Source organism: Sitophilus oryzae, unplaced genomic scaffold, assembly GCF_002938485.1.
Source record: "Sitophilus oryzae breed Bouriz unplaced genomic scaffold, Soryzae_2.0 scaffold_734_pilon_pilon, whole genome shotgun sequence".
In the NCBI taxonomy this organism is placed as follows: domain Eukaryota; kingdom Metazoa; phylum Arthropoda; class Insecta; order Coleoptera; family Curculionidae; genus Sitophilus; species Sitophilus oryzae.
Window position 1 is genome coordinate 830,836 of NW_022147345.1, and position 22,931 is coordinate 853,766.

Sequence of the window (22,931 nt, forward strand, 5' to 3'; positions counted from 1 at the left end):
CATACTTATAATACATTTGAAATTAAATTCGATGTTTCGCGAAACAATAATTTTCACAGTTACATTGGTTTGGTATATGTGGTAACATAAAGAATATATAGAAAATTGGCGCTTAATATTTATGGCATTAATATTTAATAAATATTTATTAATAATAGATTAGATTTTATTAACAAAAACGAAGGTTAAAACAAACACATGCTAAACAAAATCAATGATTTATTCTTTCAATATATATGTAATATAATAATTATAATAGTATTAAATACAAATTAATTCCGTCAGCAACATTATATAGTACGTCATTTCAAAGACAACTAGAGGCCGTTTTTTTTTCGATCATACGGTATTTTGTGGAATTTAAAGTTGAGAAACTTCATAAAGATAGGCACCTAACAATTTCGTCTGAAAAAGAAAAACATATGTATACAGAGGGTGATACAAATTCGAGGTACGAGCATTGGTATCGCGAAAACCGTAATAAATGCGAAAATTGTGCCTTTAAGTGATGAAAGTAAGTACTCAGAAACAATTTTTTGAAATCCATCCCCTAAGAGGGTGAAATTTTGTATAAGTGAACTTTTGAATATTTGTACAAAAAATTGTAACGGTTCTAGAAGTATTAAATTTACACACAAGGTTCATTAAATCAAAAACGCGAGTACTAAGAAGTTATTTTTGAAAATAAATCCCTAAAGCTTGATTTTCATACATCCGTTGTCCGACGATACGTTAATACGATATTAATTTTACTGAATTTAAAGACTTTGATTGGTTAGAAAATAACGCAGTTTTTAAATTTATTGCATTTCCATGCCTCCGTTTATCGGATATACGTTGGTGTTATTTTATATTTTCGTTTCCATAACGATTTTGCTATTTTACTTATATTTTTATTAAGGTTAGATTAAATTTGTTAAAAAAGTGTCAAAACGTCCGTTGTCGTATGAACGGGTCCGTTGACCGGCTGAAGTAAAATATTTACGGATGAAAAGTGGCGCGAAAACGCTATGACCAATCAGAGCACCGCCGGACCATCGTATCAACGTATAACGGATGCATGAAAATCAAGCTTTAGGCAGGTGAAATTAGACACAAAGGTTGACAACAGTTGACAAAATTGACAGCAGTACCAAAATCAGTACAAAGTCATCATAGTAATCAAAGTAAAGAATATTTGAAATGATGAAATTGAAAATCAACACCACTACAGTTAGAAGATACTACTGATAACATTATACAGGGTTGTTCACCACATACGATACGGAGTATTGTAGCTAAACAACTAGATTTTTACAAATTGTAAATTTTGGGTTCGTCGAAGGACTATTAGAGCTACAATTTAAAAATATTTTTATAAGATACACACAAGAGTGTCCCAAATAAGTAAAAAATATTATAGTTGTATTTTTTTAAATGGAACACCCTGTATATTATTCTATTTTTAGATTCTACTATTGAAATAAAGGTAAATTTGATTACGGTTTATCACACTTAAACCTTACCGTTTTTGAAATATTTTCAATTTTATGAAATTGCAGTAAAAATTTTTAAGGCCTCATTTCTCCAAGGGTATCGAAGTTTTTAATACTAAATATTTACTGAAGTTTATTTATTGATCAGATATTGTGTTGCAATAATATCCAAAATACTACCTGATACCGAGTGTCTAAAAATTTATATTAAATAATTACTAGTTTTAAACGACAATAACTTGTTTAATTTAAATGGAACACCCTATATATTTTACGTGAATCAGATGCAGAATTTAATTGTCTATCAAATTGTATTATACTATTTTTCACCTATCTCTTCAAGTTTTGTAGAAAATGTATTTTCTTATAATTTAGACCTCATTTATCACTATACCCATGGAATATTGACATTTTAGATTATTTTTAAAGATGTAACAAATTTTCAAAAAGTACAGTTACTAATATTGTCGATATAGTTCATTTATTTCATTAAAAGGTAAAAAAAAAACTGTTTAAATACTTTTTGTTAAAGATGACCAATTAATATGATCCCAGTATTCTAACTAGATTAATTGACTGTTTACATTGATTAATAATATTATAATTACTACAAATACTAAAAAACTAAATTTTGTATGTGTATTAGACAGTGTAGTGAAAAGTAACACCTTATAAATTTTATATCATTTTTTGACAGACTTATTTATAACAGAGACGTTCATTTTCAAAACTTATTATTGTATTGATTCCTGAGTAAAATCCATATTTATTTAGAATAATTTATTAGTTAAAACAATTAAGTACCCTTGGAGAAATGAAGCCTTAAACTTTTTACTGCAATTTCACAAAATTGAAAATATTTCAAAAACGGTAAGGTTTAAGTGTGATAAACCTTAATCAAACTTACCGTTATTTCAACCAAAGAATCTAAAAATAGAATAATTTAAAAAAAAATACAACTATATTTTTTACTTATTTAGGACACTCTGTATCTTGTTAAAATATTTTTAAATTGTAGCTCTAATTACTACCCTTGGAGAAATGAGGCCTTAAAAATTTTTACTGCAATTTCATAAAATTGAAAATATTTCAAAAACGGTAAGGTTTAAGTGTGATAAACCGTAATCAAATTTTTACCTTTATTTCAATAGTAGAATCTAAAAATAGAATAATATACAGGGTGTTCCATTTAAAAAAATACAACTATGATATTTTTTACTTATTTGGGACACTCTTGTGTGTATCTTATAAAAATATTTTTAAATTGTAGCTCTAATAGTCTTTCGACGAACCCAAAACTTACAATTTGTAAAAATATAATCGTTTAGCTACAATACTCCGTGTCGTATGTGGTGAAAAACCCTGTAGAACAAACTGTTTCATTTAAAAACTGTTGTTAATAAACCTACCCCTTCAATATAATTCCTTATATCGATCTTCTCGTTTTGGGAATGAGCTCCGTCGTTGCCACATCCTATCGGAAGTAGAATGACGTTCTTTCCTGTGGCTTTCTGTAGGACTAAGGTCACGGGAATGGAACCACCCTCCCTGGTTAGATCAGGTTCCACCCCATAGACGTGCTTTGTGGCTTTGACAGCAGCATTGTAGTGGGGATGAGTGGGATCTTCCATCCAAGGGGAACCACCGTGAGCAAGATAGACCTGTTAAAAATATTTGAACTTACAGCGACAGAAAATAAACGAAATCGATGAAATTAAATAATTTCCAGAGAATTTAAAATAATAGTAAAATGATAAACAAAAAGATACAGTGCCAAACAGATGTAAGTCTGTAATAGTTATTTTTTATACAAGACCATAAAATGGTATTTTATCGTCGACCGAAAAGATTAATTCACGAGCGATGAAATCGCGAGTGAATTAATTTCGGGAGACGATAATGCAATTTTATCGTCGTGTATAAAACAATATTTTTTCCACAGCGAGTTACGTTTTAAAAACTATTCAGAAATAATTATTATTTCAAGGAATTTATTACGAGTAGAAAAAATATTGTGCTGGGTTGGCGTTGGTTTCTATGTAATTTGACAAATAAATAAAGCTGTCTCTTTAGTTGTCAGTTTTGAGTCAATATTTTTATATATATCGTCTCGATTGGTAATTGAATTGGAGCCAGAAATGGCTCGAAACGAAATAAGTAAATTAACAACAGATATTCCGGCTGAGGCGACAAACGCCATATCCAAACTAATTCCATTTAAATCCCGAATAACTTATGAAAGAATACAAAAATTTTCAAAAATGGAAGCAATTAAAAAACGTGCGAAAAGAAATAAAGTTTTTAACCTATCCTCGCTGTTAAAGTATCATTTAATCTACCCTTGCGGTTAAAGTACTATTTTATCTACTATTTTTGATAGATATAAGGCAATTTTAACAGTTGCTATGGAAAAAAGTTTATTAATCGATTTAAATAAAATCTGACTGTAGAGTTAGTTTTTGTTTTGAAATAGAGCAACAATAACATAATACAATTTAGCATAGTTATACATAATACATACACACACACATAAAGTAATAAATTAAAGTTTTCAAACTTTGTTTGAAAAAGTTCTTTTTAATTTTACATAAGTATTCCAATTTTCAGCGGCCTAGATAAAATATTCTTTTTCATTTTTTTCACCAATAGCGGCTAATTTTCGAGGTAGAAGCAGTAGAAAAGAAAAACAACTGATGGTAGTCCGTCTCTCAGTCAAATATTTATTTAGTGGTCATATATGTTTAGTTAAATTTATTAAATCAATATACAGGGTGACCTAGGCTTCCAAAAAAAGCTCTATATTAGGATTTTGGTTCCTGATTCTCATTAAAAAAATTTAAATAATATCGAGGCAATGGTAACTCACGTTTTGAAAATATTTTTGTCCCATACAGAGCGATTTAAACACATTTTGAAACTAAAGTTGTTTATTTTTAAATGGAATACTGTATATTTTTAGCTCAGTTGGATTTATTATAAATTTCCATTCCAAAAATACCATAATACTATACAGAGTGATTTTTGAAATATAATCGTTTTTAAATCAGATAAGTATACTGCTTATTTAAAGTCCTCTCAAAAATTTAAATGCGAAGAATTAAAAAAAAATTTAATAGAAAATGCTGTATAAAAGTCTTTTTCAAAATTCAGTCGACCAAAATTTCCAATCTTGTTTGATATGTACAGGATGAGTCAAAACTAAATGTTGTATTTTTAAATTTCCATTTCAAAAATACCATAACGTCATATACTATACCGAGTGGTTTTTGAGATACAACCGTTTTAAACTAAATATACTGCTTATTTAAAGCCCTCTTATTATATCTTATCTGGAATTATAAATTCGAAGAATTTTAAAATTTTCTAGCCGGAGGTACTGTATAATAGCGTCATTTTTAAAATTCAGCCTACCAATATTTGCAATCTTGTTCAAACTAAATGTTGTATTTTAAATGAACTATTCTAATTCCACTATATTAAATGAACCACCCTGTATTTTGTGTCGTAATCGAAAGGAGTTTTGTATAATCTTTTTGTTTTGTTAAGCACTTCCTATATCTAAAATCTATATTTAATGAGAAAATTGTGTTTGTTTTTTGAAAGTATAAGGCAGGATTTGACTTCCGTTCTTTCAATAGAAGGCCTTTATTAATGCATATCCTTTGCATTTGCATACAGGTAAATTGTGTGCAATTAACTTATTTTGATTCGAAAAATACGGAGTTATTCACCGTCCACGGAATATTGGAACTTCCCGTACATTATGTAATATGTCTGCTTTGGAAAAACAAATCAAATTTATTTTTTTCTTAAAAACTATGCGACGTGGTATTCTTATACCAGTGACAACATATGTAGTATGTATGTATATTATGTGTATATTACGGTTAAGGTCCGATGTCCGGTTAATGTCGACATTACCCGGTTAATCTCGAGAATAACACACAACAAAACAACCAAAAACATAACCTGTTACCAAACATTAACCGTCAACATTAACCGAGACATCGGACTTTAACCGTAACATATACAAGAAGAACCATTTTGCATAAAAAAAACAGTCATCGATCGAGTTGGAAAATATTTCTGCTAAAATTTATGAAGGGGTGGGGGTAGTTTTCATCCTTCCCGTACTTTTCATCGTTTTTGAGAACTGGGAACTAACAATAATCATAATGGTTTTTGAGAAAGTCAAATGTTAAAGCTCTTAGTAAAACACAGGCTCCCTAAATCTCATTCAAATCCGAATAGCGGTTCTTAAAATCTTAAAAAATACAGGGTGGTCCGAACTGTATTCCGCAAACTTCGGCAGCCTATTCTGCAAATAAAAATAAGTAAAAAAGTTCGTATAAATGTGTGTCGTAAAATGCTTAGTTTCGGAGATACAGGGTGTAGAAGTTTCATTTTTATTTCGATTTTTTCCAAATAATTTCTGAAGTAACATCAATATTTGGATGAAAATTGGTTCTTGGAAGTTTTTTGACATGAGAAATTTAATTCTGATGTTAATACGATTGTAGGGAGCGCCACCTACATATCTTGTGTTTTAACTGTTTTGAAGAGTAATAACTTTTCGTCCATACCTGTATAAAACTACTGAGTGAAAAAATATTTATTTCCGTCATTTTTTACGTAAAAAATGTCTCTTGTTAAACATCGCTACGAGCAACCGTTCTCAAGATATTTGGAATAGAAATAGTCAATGCATGTCATTATTGACAAAAAATCAACATGTTGAGTAGATAGTTATTTGACTGAAATTATAAAATTGGTAACTTTTTATATTTTTAAATTAATCATAATTTTTTTCGAAAGAATGATGATAAAACAGTTTCTGTTGAATTTTTGACACACAAACATATCAAATTTATGATTTCAGTCTAATAACTATTTAGTCAACATGTTTAATTTATGTCAATGGAGACAGGTGTTGATAATTTCGATTCCAAATATCTCGAGAACCATTACTCGTAGCGATCTTTACCAAGGGACACTTTTTACGTAAAAAACGTCTAAATGTATATTTTTTTACTCTGTAGTTTTATACGAGTACGGACGAAAAGTTCTTACCTTTCTCTACAAGTAGGAGTCATATTGACATCAAAGTCAAATTTCTCATGTCAAAAAAACTCCAAGACACCAATTATCATCCAAATAGTGACGTTACTTCAGAAATTATTTGAAAAAAATCGAATAAAAATGAAATTTCTACACCCTGTATCTCCGAAACTAAGCATTTTAGGGCATACATTTATACGAACTTTTTTACTTATTTTTATCTGCAGAATATGCTGCCAAAGTTTTCGGAATACAGTTCGGACCATCCTGTATATTTATTTTTTCGGACAAACGAAGCACCTCTGTATAAAGGTAAATTGTGTCCAATGAACTAAATATAACTCAAAAAATACTTAGTAATTCTATGTCCAGGGAATATTAGGACACCCGGTATTTTATTGAAAGGCATAAATTTGGGCGCGCTGTAAAATACAATGGTAAAAAGTGTAATAAATGCATGAAATTTCTATTAATTGATTTAGATATTCAAATATTTTAGTAGTGTGTAAAAAATGTAAATAACGTATATTTATACGAATGTGGAATGTTCAATACTTAGTTTACTTTAACATCATGCTATTTCATGAACTTTATATTAATACAGAGAATAAAAGTTAGTTTAATTTTGAACACTAAACCAAGTAGTTTTATTTCAAATAATAAATACTAAATTATCACAAGTGGCGACAAGATTAAACTCACGCAAAATTTGATAAATTTAATAATAGAGATATAATACAATTAATATTAATTCAAAATGTCGATTGGAAAAATAAGTCAATTCCAACCAGGCACGAAAAACTGAATTTTTGAATGAAGTGAATAAAATTGGAGAAGAATTGAAAGTGGCTATGTTATTAACCATTGTTGGTGACGAGACCTACGAATTAATGATTGATTTTTGTGATCCAGAAAATAAAAGTTATAATGATTTAGTCAAGATTATGACTGAACATTTGCAGCTTGAAACATCAATTATAGCAGAACGGCATAAGTTTCGGCAAAGACGCCAAGAAAAGGGAGAAACAATAGCTGCATTTATGGCATCTCTCAAACATTTGGCAAAAACATGTGGGTTTGAAGCACAACTGGAAGAGAATCTACGTGACCAGTTTGTTTCTGGATTTCAAAATGAAAACATGAAGCAGAGGCTATTTTGAGAGAAAAATTTGACGTATAATAAGACATTTTCATTGGTAAAAGACTTTGAAGCGGCAGAAAAACATGTTTCTTTTGTGGACGCTGGCCAATCCATAAATAAATTGTTCAATTTGAATAGACAGCGTTCAACAACTGGACGTTTCCATGGAACACCCGTTAGAAGTACTGCATACGGCGTAATCGTTAGGAGAAAACCGCGAAATCAATCTGCATCAACATCTCATGGCTAGAGAGTGTACAGTGTGTGGCAGAAAAAATCATCGAGTATGTGACTGTTTTTATAAAAATGCAACACGTCTGCGTTGTGGAAAAAATTTGAAGTATGTATGCAAGTTCAATTTAAAAAAAAAATGGCGCCGGGAGGCACGTATAGCCGCCTATACTAAAATATGTTAATAAAAAGTTGGTAGGCAGTTCTTTTAGTTTCAAAGTAAAAGAATTTTTCCAATTTTGGTCCGCGGTTATTTCCCCTATTCGCCACCTGGGGTCGCGTCCGATGGATTTTCTCAAAAAACGAACTACGGAAACAAGGAATATCTCAAAAACTGCGACTTGACTGATTTTGATGTTATTACAAATTTTGTTGCGAATATTATTCCTAATCTTAAATTGAAAACCGCGTTTCGCTGGCTGCTGTAATTTTGGAGTTACGATTTTTTAAAATTTTTAACCTCCTCCCATACCCCCTTACCAACCCCCCACCCCCACCAAAAACTAATGGCCAGATTCTCGGGTGCCACAGTATTTTTGTGCCAAATTTGGTTAAAATCGGTTTAGCGGTTTTTGAGGTATCGTGTTACAGACAGACGGACAGACAGACAGACAGACAGACATACACCATGAAAATATTTTGTATTTAGGTCATTTATGACCCAAAAAACTCATTTTGAGTGAAATTAAAAAAAAAATTTTTGCCGATCTTAATAGCCTGCCATACCTGATGGTATGGTCGGCTAATAAAAACCTACCTTCATCTCATTTGGACTACCATAATCTTTCCATTTTTTCGTCACATAATCTACAACACACTTCTCAACTTTCTCTGGCGTTTGATTGGGCACAATCCTAACAGAAAACTTCCCAATAACCTTTTTGGGAATGACAGTTTTCTGTCCAGGTTCACTAAAAGCGCCCTCTATCCCGTGAATCGACAACGAAGGATACCTCCAACGATGCATGAGAATTTTTTCTTTGTTCTCGTTATGTAGCAATCTTTTCGAGCCAATATCTGCCTTGTATTCGCCAACGTTGAAGTAAATTTTCTCATAAAGTTTTTGTTCTTCGGGAGTGAGCACTGCTACATCTTTGCTTAAATCAGTGACCGAGATTTCGCCATCTTTGTCGACTAGGGTGCCAAGCAAGTAGACTAAATCTGTCATTGCTTCGTGTCTAATTTAATGAAAAAGAAATATTGTCATATTTAGATCACAAAAATAAATTATAAATAATATACAGGGTTGTTCACCACATACGATACGGAGTATTGTAGCTAAACCATTAGATTTTTATAAATTGTAAGTTTTGGGTTCGTTGAAGGACTATAGAGCTACAATTTTGAGTGAAATTAAAAAAAAAAAATTTTGCCGATCTTAATAGCCTGCCATACCTGATGGTATGGTCGGCTAATAAAAACCTACCTTCATCTCATTTGGACTACCATAATCTTTCCATTTTTTCTCGTCACATAATCTACAACACACTTCTCAACTTTCTCTCTCAAGTGTTTGATTAAGCACAATCCTAACAGAAAACTTCCCAATAACCTTTTTGGGAATGACAGTTTTCTGTCCAGGTTCACTAAAAGCGCCCTCTATCCCGTGAATCGACAACGAAGGATACCTCCAACGATGCATGAGAATTTTTTCTTTGTTCTCGTTATGTAGCAATCTTTTCGAGCCCATACAATTTAAAAATATTTTTACAAGATACAGAGTGTCCCAAATAAATAAAAAATATCAAAGTTGTATTTTTTTAAATGGAACACTCTGTATATTATTACATCTTTAGTTTCTACGATTAAAATATAGGTAAATTTGACTAAGGTTTATTAGACTTAAACCTTACTGTTTTTGAAATATTTTCAATTTTGTGAAATTGCAGTAAAAATTTTAAGGCTTCATTTCTCCAAGGGTATTAAAGTTTTTAATACTAAATATTTACTGAAGTTTATTTATTGATCAGTTATTGTGTTGCAATAATAAAAAATTATACTACCTTATACAGTGTCTAAAAATTTATTTTAAATAATTACTAGTTTTAAACGGCAATAACTTGTTTAATTTAAATGTAACGCCCTGTTTGTCCATATACAGGGTATATACAGAGTAAAATATGAGAATCAGATGCACAATTTAATTGTCTATCAAATTGTACTGTACCATTTTTTACCTATATCTTCAAGTTTTCCTAGAAAATGCATTTTCTTGTAATTCAGATCTCATTTATCAATATACCCATGGAATACTGACATTTTAGATTATTTTTAAAAATGTACCAAATTTTTAATGAGTACAGATCCTAATATTGTCGACATAGTTCGTTTATTTCATTAAAAAATAAAAAAAACTGTTTAAATATTTGTTAAAGAGGACCAATTAATATGATTCCCGTATTAAAACTACATTAATGATGATTAATAATAATTGCTACAAATACTAAAAAACTGAATTTTGTATGTGTATTAGACAGTGTAGTAAAAAGTAACACCTTAAAAATGATATTTCATTTTTTGACAAATGCTTATTTATAACAACAGAGACGTTCATTTTCATAACTTATTATTATATTAATTTCTGATTCAAATCCACATTTATTTAGAATAATGTATTAACGAACACATTTAAGTATACTCTGTTTTTTTTCTCAGGTAAGATTTCGACAGACGATGACAGAAGAAAAGCAGATGACGTCCCATACCAATCTATTTATTTAACTACAAAAGTTTCTAATAATTTTTAAGTTAACTATGGATGAGTTTAATTATAAATTCGTCATGCGTCGTCTCTTGTTATTTTTAACCAGTTTTATTGGTTTATTTCAAAAATGACAGATCGTATTTCAATTTTATTGGTTTGACGGAACGATAAACGACAAACGGACGCCGATGCGTATGAACTCCTGCCTTTAGATTTTGACGTTTGTCAAAGTCTTGCCAAATTATAGGTTAGAATTTTGTGTCAACTTTTAGTCAAATACTGCGTTTTGGAAGATGATGCATTTTGATTCGTGTTATTACGCGTGTTTTGTGTCTTTTGAAGTCAAGTGGAGGAAAAATCGAGTGAAAATTAACTGTAGACCCAGAGCACAGTTTATGGTTAATACTCGCTGCCCAGGCAGAAAGTCTTATACACCAATAAAGTTACCATCAATAAAGTTCGTACACCATCTCGTCGTAGATAAGTGCATCTTGAATATGGTAGAAGGACCATACTAAACACATACTAAAAACTGGAGTAGCTATAAAATATCGACATCACACGATAGGTAAATAATGGATTTTAGTACTGCAGAAAAATAATGTCAAAAGGTACCTACTGGTTTAAAAAAAATAAGATTAAAGTTAATTAACCAACCTTTAAGGTATAAAATTTGGTAAATGTTATTATTAATAAAATAGTTTGTTTTATTTATGTTGATTTATTTATTCCTGCGGAATATTACAAATTTGTATTTGTACATAAGTTATATTGATAAATATAATCATAAATGCGGGAAGTTCATAATAGCTTGAAAGTAAGAAATACCTAGTTCTTTTTTATATTTTTTTTGTATGGTGTCTTGTTCTTGTTTGTTTTGTATTAACACATACCGTTTTTTATTAAATAAAATAACTCAATTACATTTTTTCAGTTTTATACAGTTTTTTTCACAATATTTTGAAGTAATCACTTGTCAGTCAAATTTTAAATATATTAATTTCCTGCTATGCGTTCCAGTTGTACCAACTTATTTCTTTGTAAAATAAAATAAACTACTTTGAAATTAAAATGACAGACACATCTATCACTGTCAAGGATCTTCTCGTTGGACAGACTATATGTAATTAATTAGTAGGTATTTGGGTGGAAATAATGGTGGTATTTTTAATTAATGGTATACTCTTTTATAAAGATTTAAATAGTTTTCTTTTTCCATACAAATGGGCTAGCAATATTATCGTTTTGCTAAAAACCATAATATTACTAGCCTGTACATTTGTTACTTTAAGAACAATCTAAAATGTCAATATTCCATGGGTATGCTGAAAAACGAGTTCTAAATTACAAGAAAATGCATTTTCTACGGAAACTTGAAGAGATAGGTAAAATATGGTATAATACAATTTGATAGACAATTAAATTGTGCATCTGATTCTCCTAAAATATACAGGGCGTTCCATTTAAATTAAGCAAGTTATTGCCGTTTAAATCTAGAAATTATTTAAAATAAATTTTTTTGACACTCTGTATGAGGTAGTATTATTTTTATTATTGCAACACAATAACTGATCAATAAATAAATTTCAGTAAATATTTAGTATTAAAAGCTTTGATATCATTGGAAAAAAGAAGCCTTAAAATTTTTACTGCAATTTCACAAAATTGAAAATATTTCAAAAACGGTAAGGTTTAAGTGTAATAAACCTTAATCAAATTTACCTTTATTTTAATCGTAGAAATTAAAAATGTAATAATATACAGAGTGTTCCATTTAAAAAAATAAAACTTTGATATTTTTTATTTATTTGGGACACTCTGTATCTTGTAAAAATATTTTTAAATTGTGACTCTAATAGTCCTTCAACGAACCCAAAAATTACAATTTGTAAAAATCTAATCGTTTAGCTACAATACTCCGTGTCGTATGTGGTGAACAACCCTGTAAATATTCATTTTCTGAAACATTTCACTGACAGTTACTAGCAATTTATTTGTCATTTGGCAATTGCATGGTATTCTACTAATTATTAAAAATGTTTATTCTTAAGAGCACTGCACTGTTTAGATTTACTTAGTAATAGAAATGGTAGATTATTCTTTTATAATTATGCTGACTTAACTTAGTTTTACATGAGATCTCATAGCTTTTGCTAGTGAAAGAATTGCATTGCGAGTTGTGAGACTTTTTTGACATTTTTTTACATTCTTTGTTTTTAATGGGATTTTTCTTTAATTTTGTATTTTTATATTGTTGTCTTGTGTGTGTGTTTATTATTTTTGACCAATAAATTTGATTTGGCCCCAAAATAGGAGCTATACAATTTTTTCTTTAAAAAGACTAATTCCAATAATTATCAAAAAAAAATACTTACACAGTACCACCATATACACCACTATGCAAGTCTTTTGATGCACACTCCACTTCAAGGTGGAAATAGCAAACACCCCTCAGACCGTACGTAATACAGGGCTTCTCTGTACCCAACCAATAATTATCCGAAATGCATACATAATCGACCTCTTTCAAAAACTTATCCTGTTCACTATAGAGCAAAGGTTCCAATCCCACACTACCTGATTCTTCCATGCCTTCGAAGACGAATTTGACATTAACCTAACAAATAGTCTACGTATATATTTAAAAAAAAAATAATTAATATAGTTTACTGGAATGTCTTCACCAGCTGCTTTATAGGCTTGCAGAACATGAATCCAACCCAGAACAGGCCCTTTATCATCTGAAGCACCTCTGCCAAACAGTTTACCATCTTTTTCAGTGAGTTTGAAGGGCTTTGTGTCCCATCCATCTTCAAACAAGGCAGGTTGTACATCCAAGTGACCGTAAACCAGGACTGTCTTCTTTCTAGCGCATGTTCTCAATGTTCCTGTTAAATTGTTATGGTTATAATAGATTTTTGGTAGCAAAAAATACAATTAACCTAATAAAACAGGTGGGAGTGGAATTGTTGATCCGTCAGGTAGCGTTTGAGTACCAATATCCCGTAGTTCTACTGGTTGCTCCTAAGGCTTGTAGTTTTGTCGAAGCCCACTCGAGCACAGTGTGGCCAGATTGGGCGATTTGTCGCAATTTGGGCTACTTTTTTCAAAATTTGGCGACCATTTTTAGCTTAAAAATCGCAAGTCGCAAATTGGGCGATTTCCAAAATCAATTGTGCGACTAAGCGAAATCAAAAATGTCGGCTGATCATTATCTGTCCGAATCGTAATATCGTAAAGTGTATATTAATAGGCCATTACAACTCAAAAGAAGAAGAAGTTTAGTTTCTCCCAATATCTCTGGTTTCTCCGCACCCTGTTCTGACACTAAACTGGCGCTGCGTTCAGGGCGTTCCTAAAGTCCCTAGATATATAAAGTACCGCAATTACCGCCATATTGGCGCCAAAACTAGCGGCAAATTTAAAAAGGAGGCCAACATTTCGCTGTTTCGGCTTTTTAAGCAGCTGGTCGGTCCGGCGCCAATATGGCCGACCAACATTGACAGGCAAGCCGTAAAATAAAATATTTATTAATTGTAATAGAATTACGTTTATTATCTACAGTTTACCTTCATTTTAACGTAATATCAGGTGGTATATTAATATTCAATTTCATAAATTTAATTTTTTAGGCCTATATATGTTAAGAGGTTATAAACGAATGGTTTCCGTACAAGTGTTTTTCATTTGTATTAGCATTTATTTTATGTTACCTTTTAGCGCAAAGTACGCCAACAGAAGTAAGTTAATAGGTAAGAAGAAATAAAGTTGGAATAACATTTAGAATTTTAGTACTTAATTCAGTCGAAACAATTGGAAAAACTTTGTTTGTTGATGAGAACGGGATACCTATACCATAAGTAAACTTTCCCTATTATACCAGTTATGCTGTAGTTAGTTTTGACAAATAAGCATGATTTAACGAAAGTCTTTGGAACTATGAATAAGCTACAAACTTAAATTTGAAGGCCGGCTTTTATACGAGAAAATTTTGAACCATGGTTGAAACAAATAAATGTAATAATTAAATTGATATGATACATACCTGCTATTTTTGAAATATATTAATATATTGATAGAAAGATTGTTTCAATTAGTATTACTTCAGGTAGTTTGGCATTTTAGGTATGTAATTGTGCACTTAATTTAAAAAATAACTTAGAAAGAAGCTTGAAACGCATAGGAGCTCTTTTTATGTATGCTGTATAATTAAGGTTTGTATGTTATGGAGTGATTTTTTTATACAACAAATTTATTATTAGTTGAATAAAAGCAAGTTAATACCACATAATACAATTAAAATATATTTTGCTCTGCAATTTAATGTTATATTTTAAAACAAGTGTCATAATGTTTAAGTATCATTATTATACAAAAAATTATACTGCTATAAATTTAACATTGAAATAACATTGAATCACATTTTTATATTTGTAACTGACAGTATAAGACCAAATTTTTAAATATAACTTTACATGCTTATATTATATTGTTTACTTTTTATTAGTAATTACAATATGAACCAAAAAATATTAATTACTATCAATAAATACATAAAAACTAATCTATTTAAGTCCATGAAAATAACTATATAGTTAGCATATGCATAAACAACATTCTTGTTATTAGGATCAAATTTATTTGAGCTTTTTTTCATTGTTTTGGTTAATATCCCTGTTAGTCCTGACTGGTAAAACCACCTGAAGCGATGTCATACAAATCTGTATATGTATCATAACATAACTTATTCTATTAAGTAATTATCCTGCCTTTGGTCTGATGATAATATATTGTAGATTTATCTAAACTTCTTACTGCAAAATGTTGAAAACTAAACTACACTAAACATTTTAGGGAATGATTACGTAAAGATTTCACTTACACTACACTTAGCATCCTTTTTAAAAGATATGTATGGTAGTTTGCAAGTAAGGTCTTTGTCTTGTTCTATATTAGATTTCTAGAGGTGGATCTGGGCCTGACCCACTGCGACCTTCCCAGATCTATTGTGATCTTGTCTTGTTCTACAATGAAGTTTTATGTACCAATAGGTTATACTACAAATAAGATTGTTAAAAATATTCACTGGAGCATAAATAAATTCAATCCACTACCTAACCTGTATTGAATATCGACGATGTTAGAAAACACATCAAATGGCGGCCTTTTCTTGTAATACATATTTCTTCACTAAAGATATCGACGCCTATACATTATTAACTAATAAATTTGTAGCATTTTAGTGGTTTTATAATTATTTTAAAATATGTGGATAAATATTTTTATTCTGAAATTGACAGCTTCTCAACATTTGACATGACAAATTCAGACAAATGTGACATTTAAACAGTCCTACCACTACAGTTTTCCCAGAAATACCCCAAAAATCCGCCATTTTGGCGCCAATAACATTGAACAAACCAATTCGGTACTTTATATATCTAGGGACTTTAGGCGTTCCGTGTTCTGTTAATCTTATTTATACCAGAGATTTATACCTGTGATTTATACTATAATATATTTGCATTTGTGTCGCCTGTCGCATTTAGACTATGGGTAAATGGGCGAAATATGAAAAAAAAACACAAGAAGGAATGGGAACGTGAAGCCTTGTTTAAAGGTAAGTACCAAGTAAAACAACATTTCCGTAAAAGTAAAACCCATATCCTGTTTCTGTGGTCGTTTGGGTTAGACTTTGGTAGAATATCATGGATTTGTATTATTACCTACATAACATAACTTATAACATTTTTATTCATGTTTAAGCAGGGTTTTATGGAAACGTAATTTAAAATTTTATTTTCTAACCTTACTTATTGCATTTTGGTGTTATCTTGCTATTTAGAAAGTAGACATGATGTTACCCCCATGGGACGGTTGTTTTAATTATTATTGGTTATTGGCGCGTTGATTACTGGTTGGTTTGGTTATGGTTGGTAGAAATAGAAAATTGTTGTTATTGTAGCTTGGCTCACATCTAATCCCAACCCCAATTCAGATGTTTCCAGCTATTGCAAAGTGTGTGAAACTGGATTGAGGTCCCACAAATCTGATCTAGAAAAGCATGCAAATACCTCTAAACACAAACAGCAAGCCTGTAAGGTGGATAAACGTCAATTACCCCTTCCAAGTTTTGGTATGTTAATAACTTTCTGCAGTGTATGTTTTTTATTTTTTTAGTTACATTAATTTTACTTTTAGGTATATCTGTAGCAAATAATTCCATTAAAAAAAAAAAGAAATAATATTGGCTTGTTACGTAGCTACTCACACAACTATTCAAGTGTCGACCACCCTGACAGACATCATTAACAGCTTTAATGATAACGAACAGACAACATCGTTTCGATCTCAACCACCACGAGAGTTACATCTTCACAGGACAAAATGTTCAGCCATAATCAAGAATGTGATAGCTCCATCCTTACTGAATGAATTAATTGAAGACGTAGGTACTTCTCCATTTTCTATTATTTTAGATGAGTCGACGGATGTGTCCACCAACAAATTATTAGCCATAATGATAAAGTATTATTCTCAAAAGAAATGATGTTGTTACACAATTTTTATCATTTATTAGTGTAGTTGAAGCTACTGCTCAGGTTTTGTTTGAAAAAGTATGTGAATTTTTTGAATCAATTAAATTGCCTCTAAAAAATCTGATAGGACTAGGTACAGATGGGGGATCTAATTTATGCGGAAAAAATCATTCTCTTTTTACCCTTTTAAAAACTAAATTTGAGCTAAATAATTTAGTACTTGTAAAATGTATATGTCATAGCCTACATCTCTGTGCTTCAAAGGCCTCGGAAATATTTGCTGATGAAATTGATTTCTTACTTAAAAAAAACTTATAATTGGTTTCAAAATAGCACTCTAAGACAAAGTAAATATAAAGAAATATTTAGTTTAATAAACAATGATAGCAAATTTACTAAGATGACAAAATTATCTGGTACACGTTGGTTGTCGAGATACCGAGCAGTGGAGAAAATTTTAGCCCAATATTTAGAACTAGAAACATTTTTTACAATAAACGCTAATAAAGAAAGATGTCACAGTGCACAATTATTGAGTAATGCTTATAAAAAATAAAACTAACAAGGTTTATTTAACTTTTTATGTCCAATATTAAAGCAGATATACTATCTTAATTTATATTTTCAAAGTGCAAATGTGGATTTCTATAAAGCATTTGAGGACGTAATTACAACAATATGGTCATTAGCAGGACAAATTATTAAGCCACTGATAATTATTCATCTTGATAAGAATCTGGAGCTTTTAAGTAATGCAATGAAATACGATCAAAATTTTTTAGACCTAGACTCTTGTGATCTTGGTTATTATTTTGAGCAAGAAATAGATGCAGCCCAACTAAATTCTGAAGAAATAATAGGTATAAAGAAAAAATGTTTTCAATTTATCAAAGATCTTTTAACACAATTAATAAATAGAATGCCTAATCATTTAGATGTATTTTTACAAATACGAAACTTTTAGTCCAGGTCTGATTTTAAACCAAAACGAAAAAAAATTTGGAGAGCTACCTTTAATGTATGCAAATCCAGGAACCTTGACTGACCTAGAGGCACAGTACCGAAATATACTAAATATTAACTGGGCGGAAATATTTAACGGAAACATCCCAGACGACGCGGTAACTTTTTGGAAAAAGTTGTGACGCAAAAAACGCAGCAGGCGAATTAATGTTTAAAGATCTTTCTTTATTGGCGTTTACATTTCTCAGTTTGCCGTCCTCCAATGCTGTTGTGGAAAGAACATTCTCAATAATGAATCTGGTCAAATGTAAAATCAGAAATCAAATGATGCTAAATTTATTAAATTCGATAATGGTAATTCGTTATTATTTTTATGTTAGGCAAATATGTTGCAAATCTTTTGAACCCACGACAGATATGTTTTCTAAATTTAATTCTCAGGTGATGTATAATAATAATAAAACTACTCCCTTAAAACTATCAGAAAATGTTCAAGATTCTACTGATGATGACGATATTGATGATGTATTAACATTTTGTGAACAGCTTTTGTAAAGCGGTACATATAAGTATAGCTAAGCAATAAAGAATGATTTAAGATAACCGATTGTTTTTTTTTCTTATACCATCTATTGGTTAGGATGTAAACTAAAGCCGAGCGAACCACCGCTGGTTATGGTTGACAGATAAACAATGCTTTAAATGTCATTTAGCTACCGATCGGTTGACTATTGACGTTTAAAGCATGTTTATCTGTCAACCATAACCAAACGGTAAATTGCTCGAAATCGCCTTAAAGTGGCGATTTTGGGCGATAAATTGGAGTCTGCGTGGCGACTACGCCGTGAGAAATCTGGCCACACTGCTCGAGCATTGTTTTAATATCGGCCCGATTTTGAGGCCACGCCGACACCGATTTAATTGCCACAGCATCTTTTAGATTGTTAATATATTCCTCCTTATTTTCATCAACCTTTCTACAAAATGGTATGTAATAAAATTTAATTCTAATAAGAAAAATATTAAACTTACTTAAATAGCTTAGTTAATACAGGTGGTAACCCCATCTCGGTTATAATTTCAAAAAATTGATGACAACTAGTCGCAGCCAAGCCAAGCGAAAACAACAAATCAGAGAGACTTGATAGGGACTAATGACCAATGAACAAGTAATGAACTTAAATTGAATAAATATGATTTTTTATATTCCCAACGCGATGAGGTTTATCACAAAAGATAAAAAAGTATTTAATCAATTCTAGCCATAAAAATATTTATTAAGTCTTATCTGCTTTATGGTATACCGTAAAATGAGGTGAATAGAAACAGTTTCGTAGGCCATTAGCGATATACCGGTTGATAAAAATGTGGTATTATTTTCCCGAATATTTTAAAACATGGGTCTTTGTTTGTTCTTTGCGTATACATATAATTTGATTTTTGAAAAATATGCATATAAATATTAAATAAAAATAACACTTGTGTTTCTATTCACCTGCTATTCGGGAGAATAGAAACACACATTGATGTTAAGGTTTTTATCTATTCTATTTCCAACAAGGTGATTAGAAACAGTAAATTATTACATATTTAAGTAGGTTTAACAATAATTAACAGGGTAATGGTGTGGATCCGGTGGCTGACGGATCCGGTGATGGCTAGCCACAGACACTACGCATGCGCACATCTTCGATGTTGCCAGATTGTACGTTATTTTGGAATTATTTCAGTAGAAAACAAATATGTGTTTTTCAGTGTTTTTGTCAATATATACCGTATGATCGAAAAACGGCGTCCAGTTGGCTGGGAAATGACGATTGAGGACATTTCCCATATAAAATGACAGCGATCTTCATTTCATAGTCATCGCTGACGCTATTTTTTTTTCAATCATAGTACGCGGTATATTATTTATATCAAGGATTTATATATTATTTTTAATATTTCGCACAACACGTGAACGCTTATTATGTATTTTCATAGTCAATAAAATTATATAGAAATAAAACTCTAGATTCCCATAATTAATCTAATTGCTCTAGATTATTATGCTACGTTTAAAAGTGTTTTATTAAAAATTCGGGAAATTAAAAGGGACGTGTCCAAGTTTTTTCTTTTTTTAATTTTTAAATGCTGTAGCTCCATGTCATGTTCATAATAGGTTTTTTAACATTACATCAAAATTACGGAGGCCTTAAAAGACCCTTTTAGCCTCCGTAATTAAAATTGTAACAATCAGCTTCAGCAACATTAATTAACAGTTACCTTGTTTAATTCTGCTTATTATTTATTTTTTCTGCTACCTTATGATTTCTCTATTCTTACCTTACAAGTAGTTTATGTGATTTTCTTAGCATATATGATTTATAAACCATATTTTTTTCTAATGGAAGGATATGGAATAGGATATGCAAAAATTAAGATATTTTAACATTTATTTTCCAGACAAAAGCATAATATAGTATTAAGATTAAGACATAACAAATATTATAAGAAAGATCTTAATATAAATCACAAACTAACTAAGTCTTAATTTGGTCTTGTATAAACATAGGTATAAAACCAAAGAATATTATAGTTAACACAAGTAGTAGAATTATCTTTGATAAAAGGATAAAACTAATAAGATCAAAACTCAACCTTCACCATATTGTCAAGATTTGGCATTATAGGAAACAAGAAATTACAGTAAATTAAGAAAAGAATATCAAAGTACACGATATTAAATACAGTAATGTATTCTACGACACAAACCATCTCCTTCTAAAGAGAAAAAGATAAAACATAAAGCTTATTCAGCTTATTTTAGTCTTACCAACACACTCTTCGATAAAATATATGTCTAAAAATTGCTATTAATCCACTATATATTTTAAGAAATTATGATACAAACATTATAATCAAAATATATTATATTAGTAACATTATAGGTAAAATGTTACCTCTATCTCATTGACGTGTATATTGTTCTATAAGACTCGTCATGGTAGTACTTCAATACATCAATACATATAATCAAAACTATTGTTGCCTGTAAATAACTAGAAATTAAATAATTCTAATAAGTTTAAAACCATTAAAAAAAATCCGTAAATGATAATTTTTAATTCTAATGTAAATATATAAAATAAATGTTATCATTATTACAATTTTATATATTCATAATACTTTCATTTCACAATCTTCATTATCCCTTCAATTCAATTCATATTCTTCTTACCTTAATTTTGGATATCAAGATAAATCTGAAATTATAAAATTAATTATAGAATTTGTATTATTATTGATTAACATTCAAAAAAAAATTCAACTGCAAATAATTCGAAAATAAACTGCAATTTGGCAACATCGACGATGTGCGCTTGCGTAGTATCGATGATCAAATGCTGCAAATATGGCCTTCAAGGTCAGCCACCGGATCCACACCTTTACCATTAACAGTACATATAATATAACAACTTACATGTACCAGCTTATGTATTAGTTTAAAAATAAATATTTTATTTATAAAGTTTTCGCGCCATACAAAATGGGTGATAAATCGATCTCACATTTATTGATCAGCTGATTGACAGATATATTTTATTGTGTATTACCAATGATAGAAAAATTAGATATGTCGACTCTTTTTACTTTGAATATTTTTAATCGTGATTTGATTTTTTCAGAAATTTTGTTTCTATTCACCACTATGTTTCTATTCCCCCCATTTTACGGTAATGTATAATCAACTCTGATCAAGTATAATCTTTTAAGTGTTAAGATTAAAATATTTGTTTACATTGGCAGGTTACAGTTTGGTTTATGCTATGAGGCTAGAAGGAGGAGGCGAATCGAACGCAAAAATTATGGGCCCAGTTTTTGAGATCTAAATGAAGTTCGAAAATCGCCGTTAGGGGCGCATGTGATCCGACAGATTGAGAAATACACAGCTTCTTATGGCAAGAATTACTATTTTGTTATAAATTATAGAGTTCAGTTAATGTTTGGGCATATTTTTACCAGATTTAGCTTTTAGAAACGTGTTTTTTTCTAATTGAACAATGTGCGTGGCTAAAATTGTGAATACAAAACCTTAAATTTGAGTTTGAAAAGTAAGTTAGAAATTAGGTTATATCAGATGCCGGTTTTAGATATTCTTTTTCTAAGTTGTTTTTATAAAATTGTTTCATTATATGGTTCCTTTTAGTGCATACACGACCGAAGAGAAATATAAGCTGCTAAAATAAATCTTCCATAAAAACAATTGTACAAAAAAGATAGAATTTCCAGCAACAAATATCACCAGTTCAACCTGTGATTTGATGTGAACAGTAATTGTTTCTTGATGACAAATGCGAATTAAATAGTTTATGGTGTGATTGTGTTAGTGATTTATTAATAGTTTTTCATAAAAACATTTGATATTGATATGTTTACAAGCAGTTCAGTCTGATATCATTTTAATAAACATTAAAAACTTTCGTAATAAACTAGTAGTGGTTTTACCGCAATTGACAGAAACTGAATCACGAAAACTAAAAGTATTTTATCAGGAATAACTTCAATGGAAAGTGAAGATGAACACTACTGTTGCACCCTTCGATCAGTGTTATCTATCCCATAAATTTTTATAGCTGAAACTGGCTGAAACATGGCTGAAACCAAGTGAACCCAGAGAATAGGTACATTAAGCTGAAATGTTTCCTATGTCCAATAGTGTTTTTTCTTTAGATTTTCTGAATTTAAGTTTTAATGTCATTAGCAAAGCTTTGCAAATTGTCACTGTTTCATAGACAATTAAATTCAAGATATGTATTATATTCAACGTCACCTGATAA

The 22,931-nt window shown here is 30.2% G+C and overlaps 1 protein-coding gene and 1 long non-coding RNA gene across 2 annotated transcripts; one reads left to right on the top strand and one right to left on the bottom strand.

Moving 5' to 3' along the window:
- Positions 1–202: 202 nt before the first annotated feature.
- LOC115888352 (cytosolic non-specific dipeptidase-like) lies at positions 203–19,494 on the bottom strand. The gene is given in 9 exon segments (XM_030908059.1): positions 203–405; positions 2,885–3,136; positions 8,663–9,083; positions 12,985–13,226; positions 13,280–13,497; positions 13,552–13,621; positions 13,623–13,669; positions 18,985–19,088; positions 19,144–19,494. Coding segments are annotated over 9 exon segments (1,434 nt in total). The 5' UTR covers positions 19,179–19,494; the 3' UTR covers positions 203–360.
- On the top strand, positions 13,749–14,716 carry LOC115888354. Its single transcript, XR_004051237.1, has 3 exons — positions 13,749–14,190; positions 14,242–14,349; positions 14,402–14,716. It is a non-coding gene; the product is annotated as an uncharacterized LOC115888354 (long non-coding RNA).
- Positions 19,495–22,931: the final 3,437 nt, after the last annotated feature.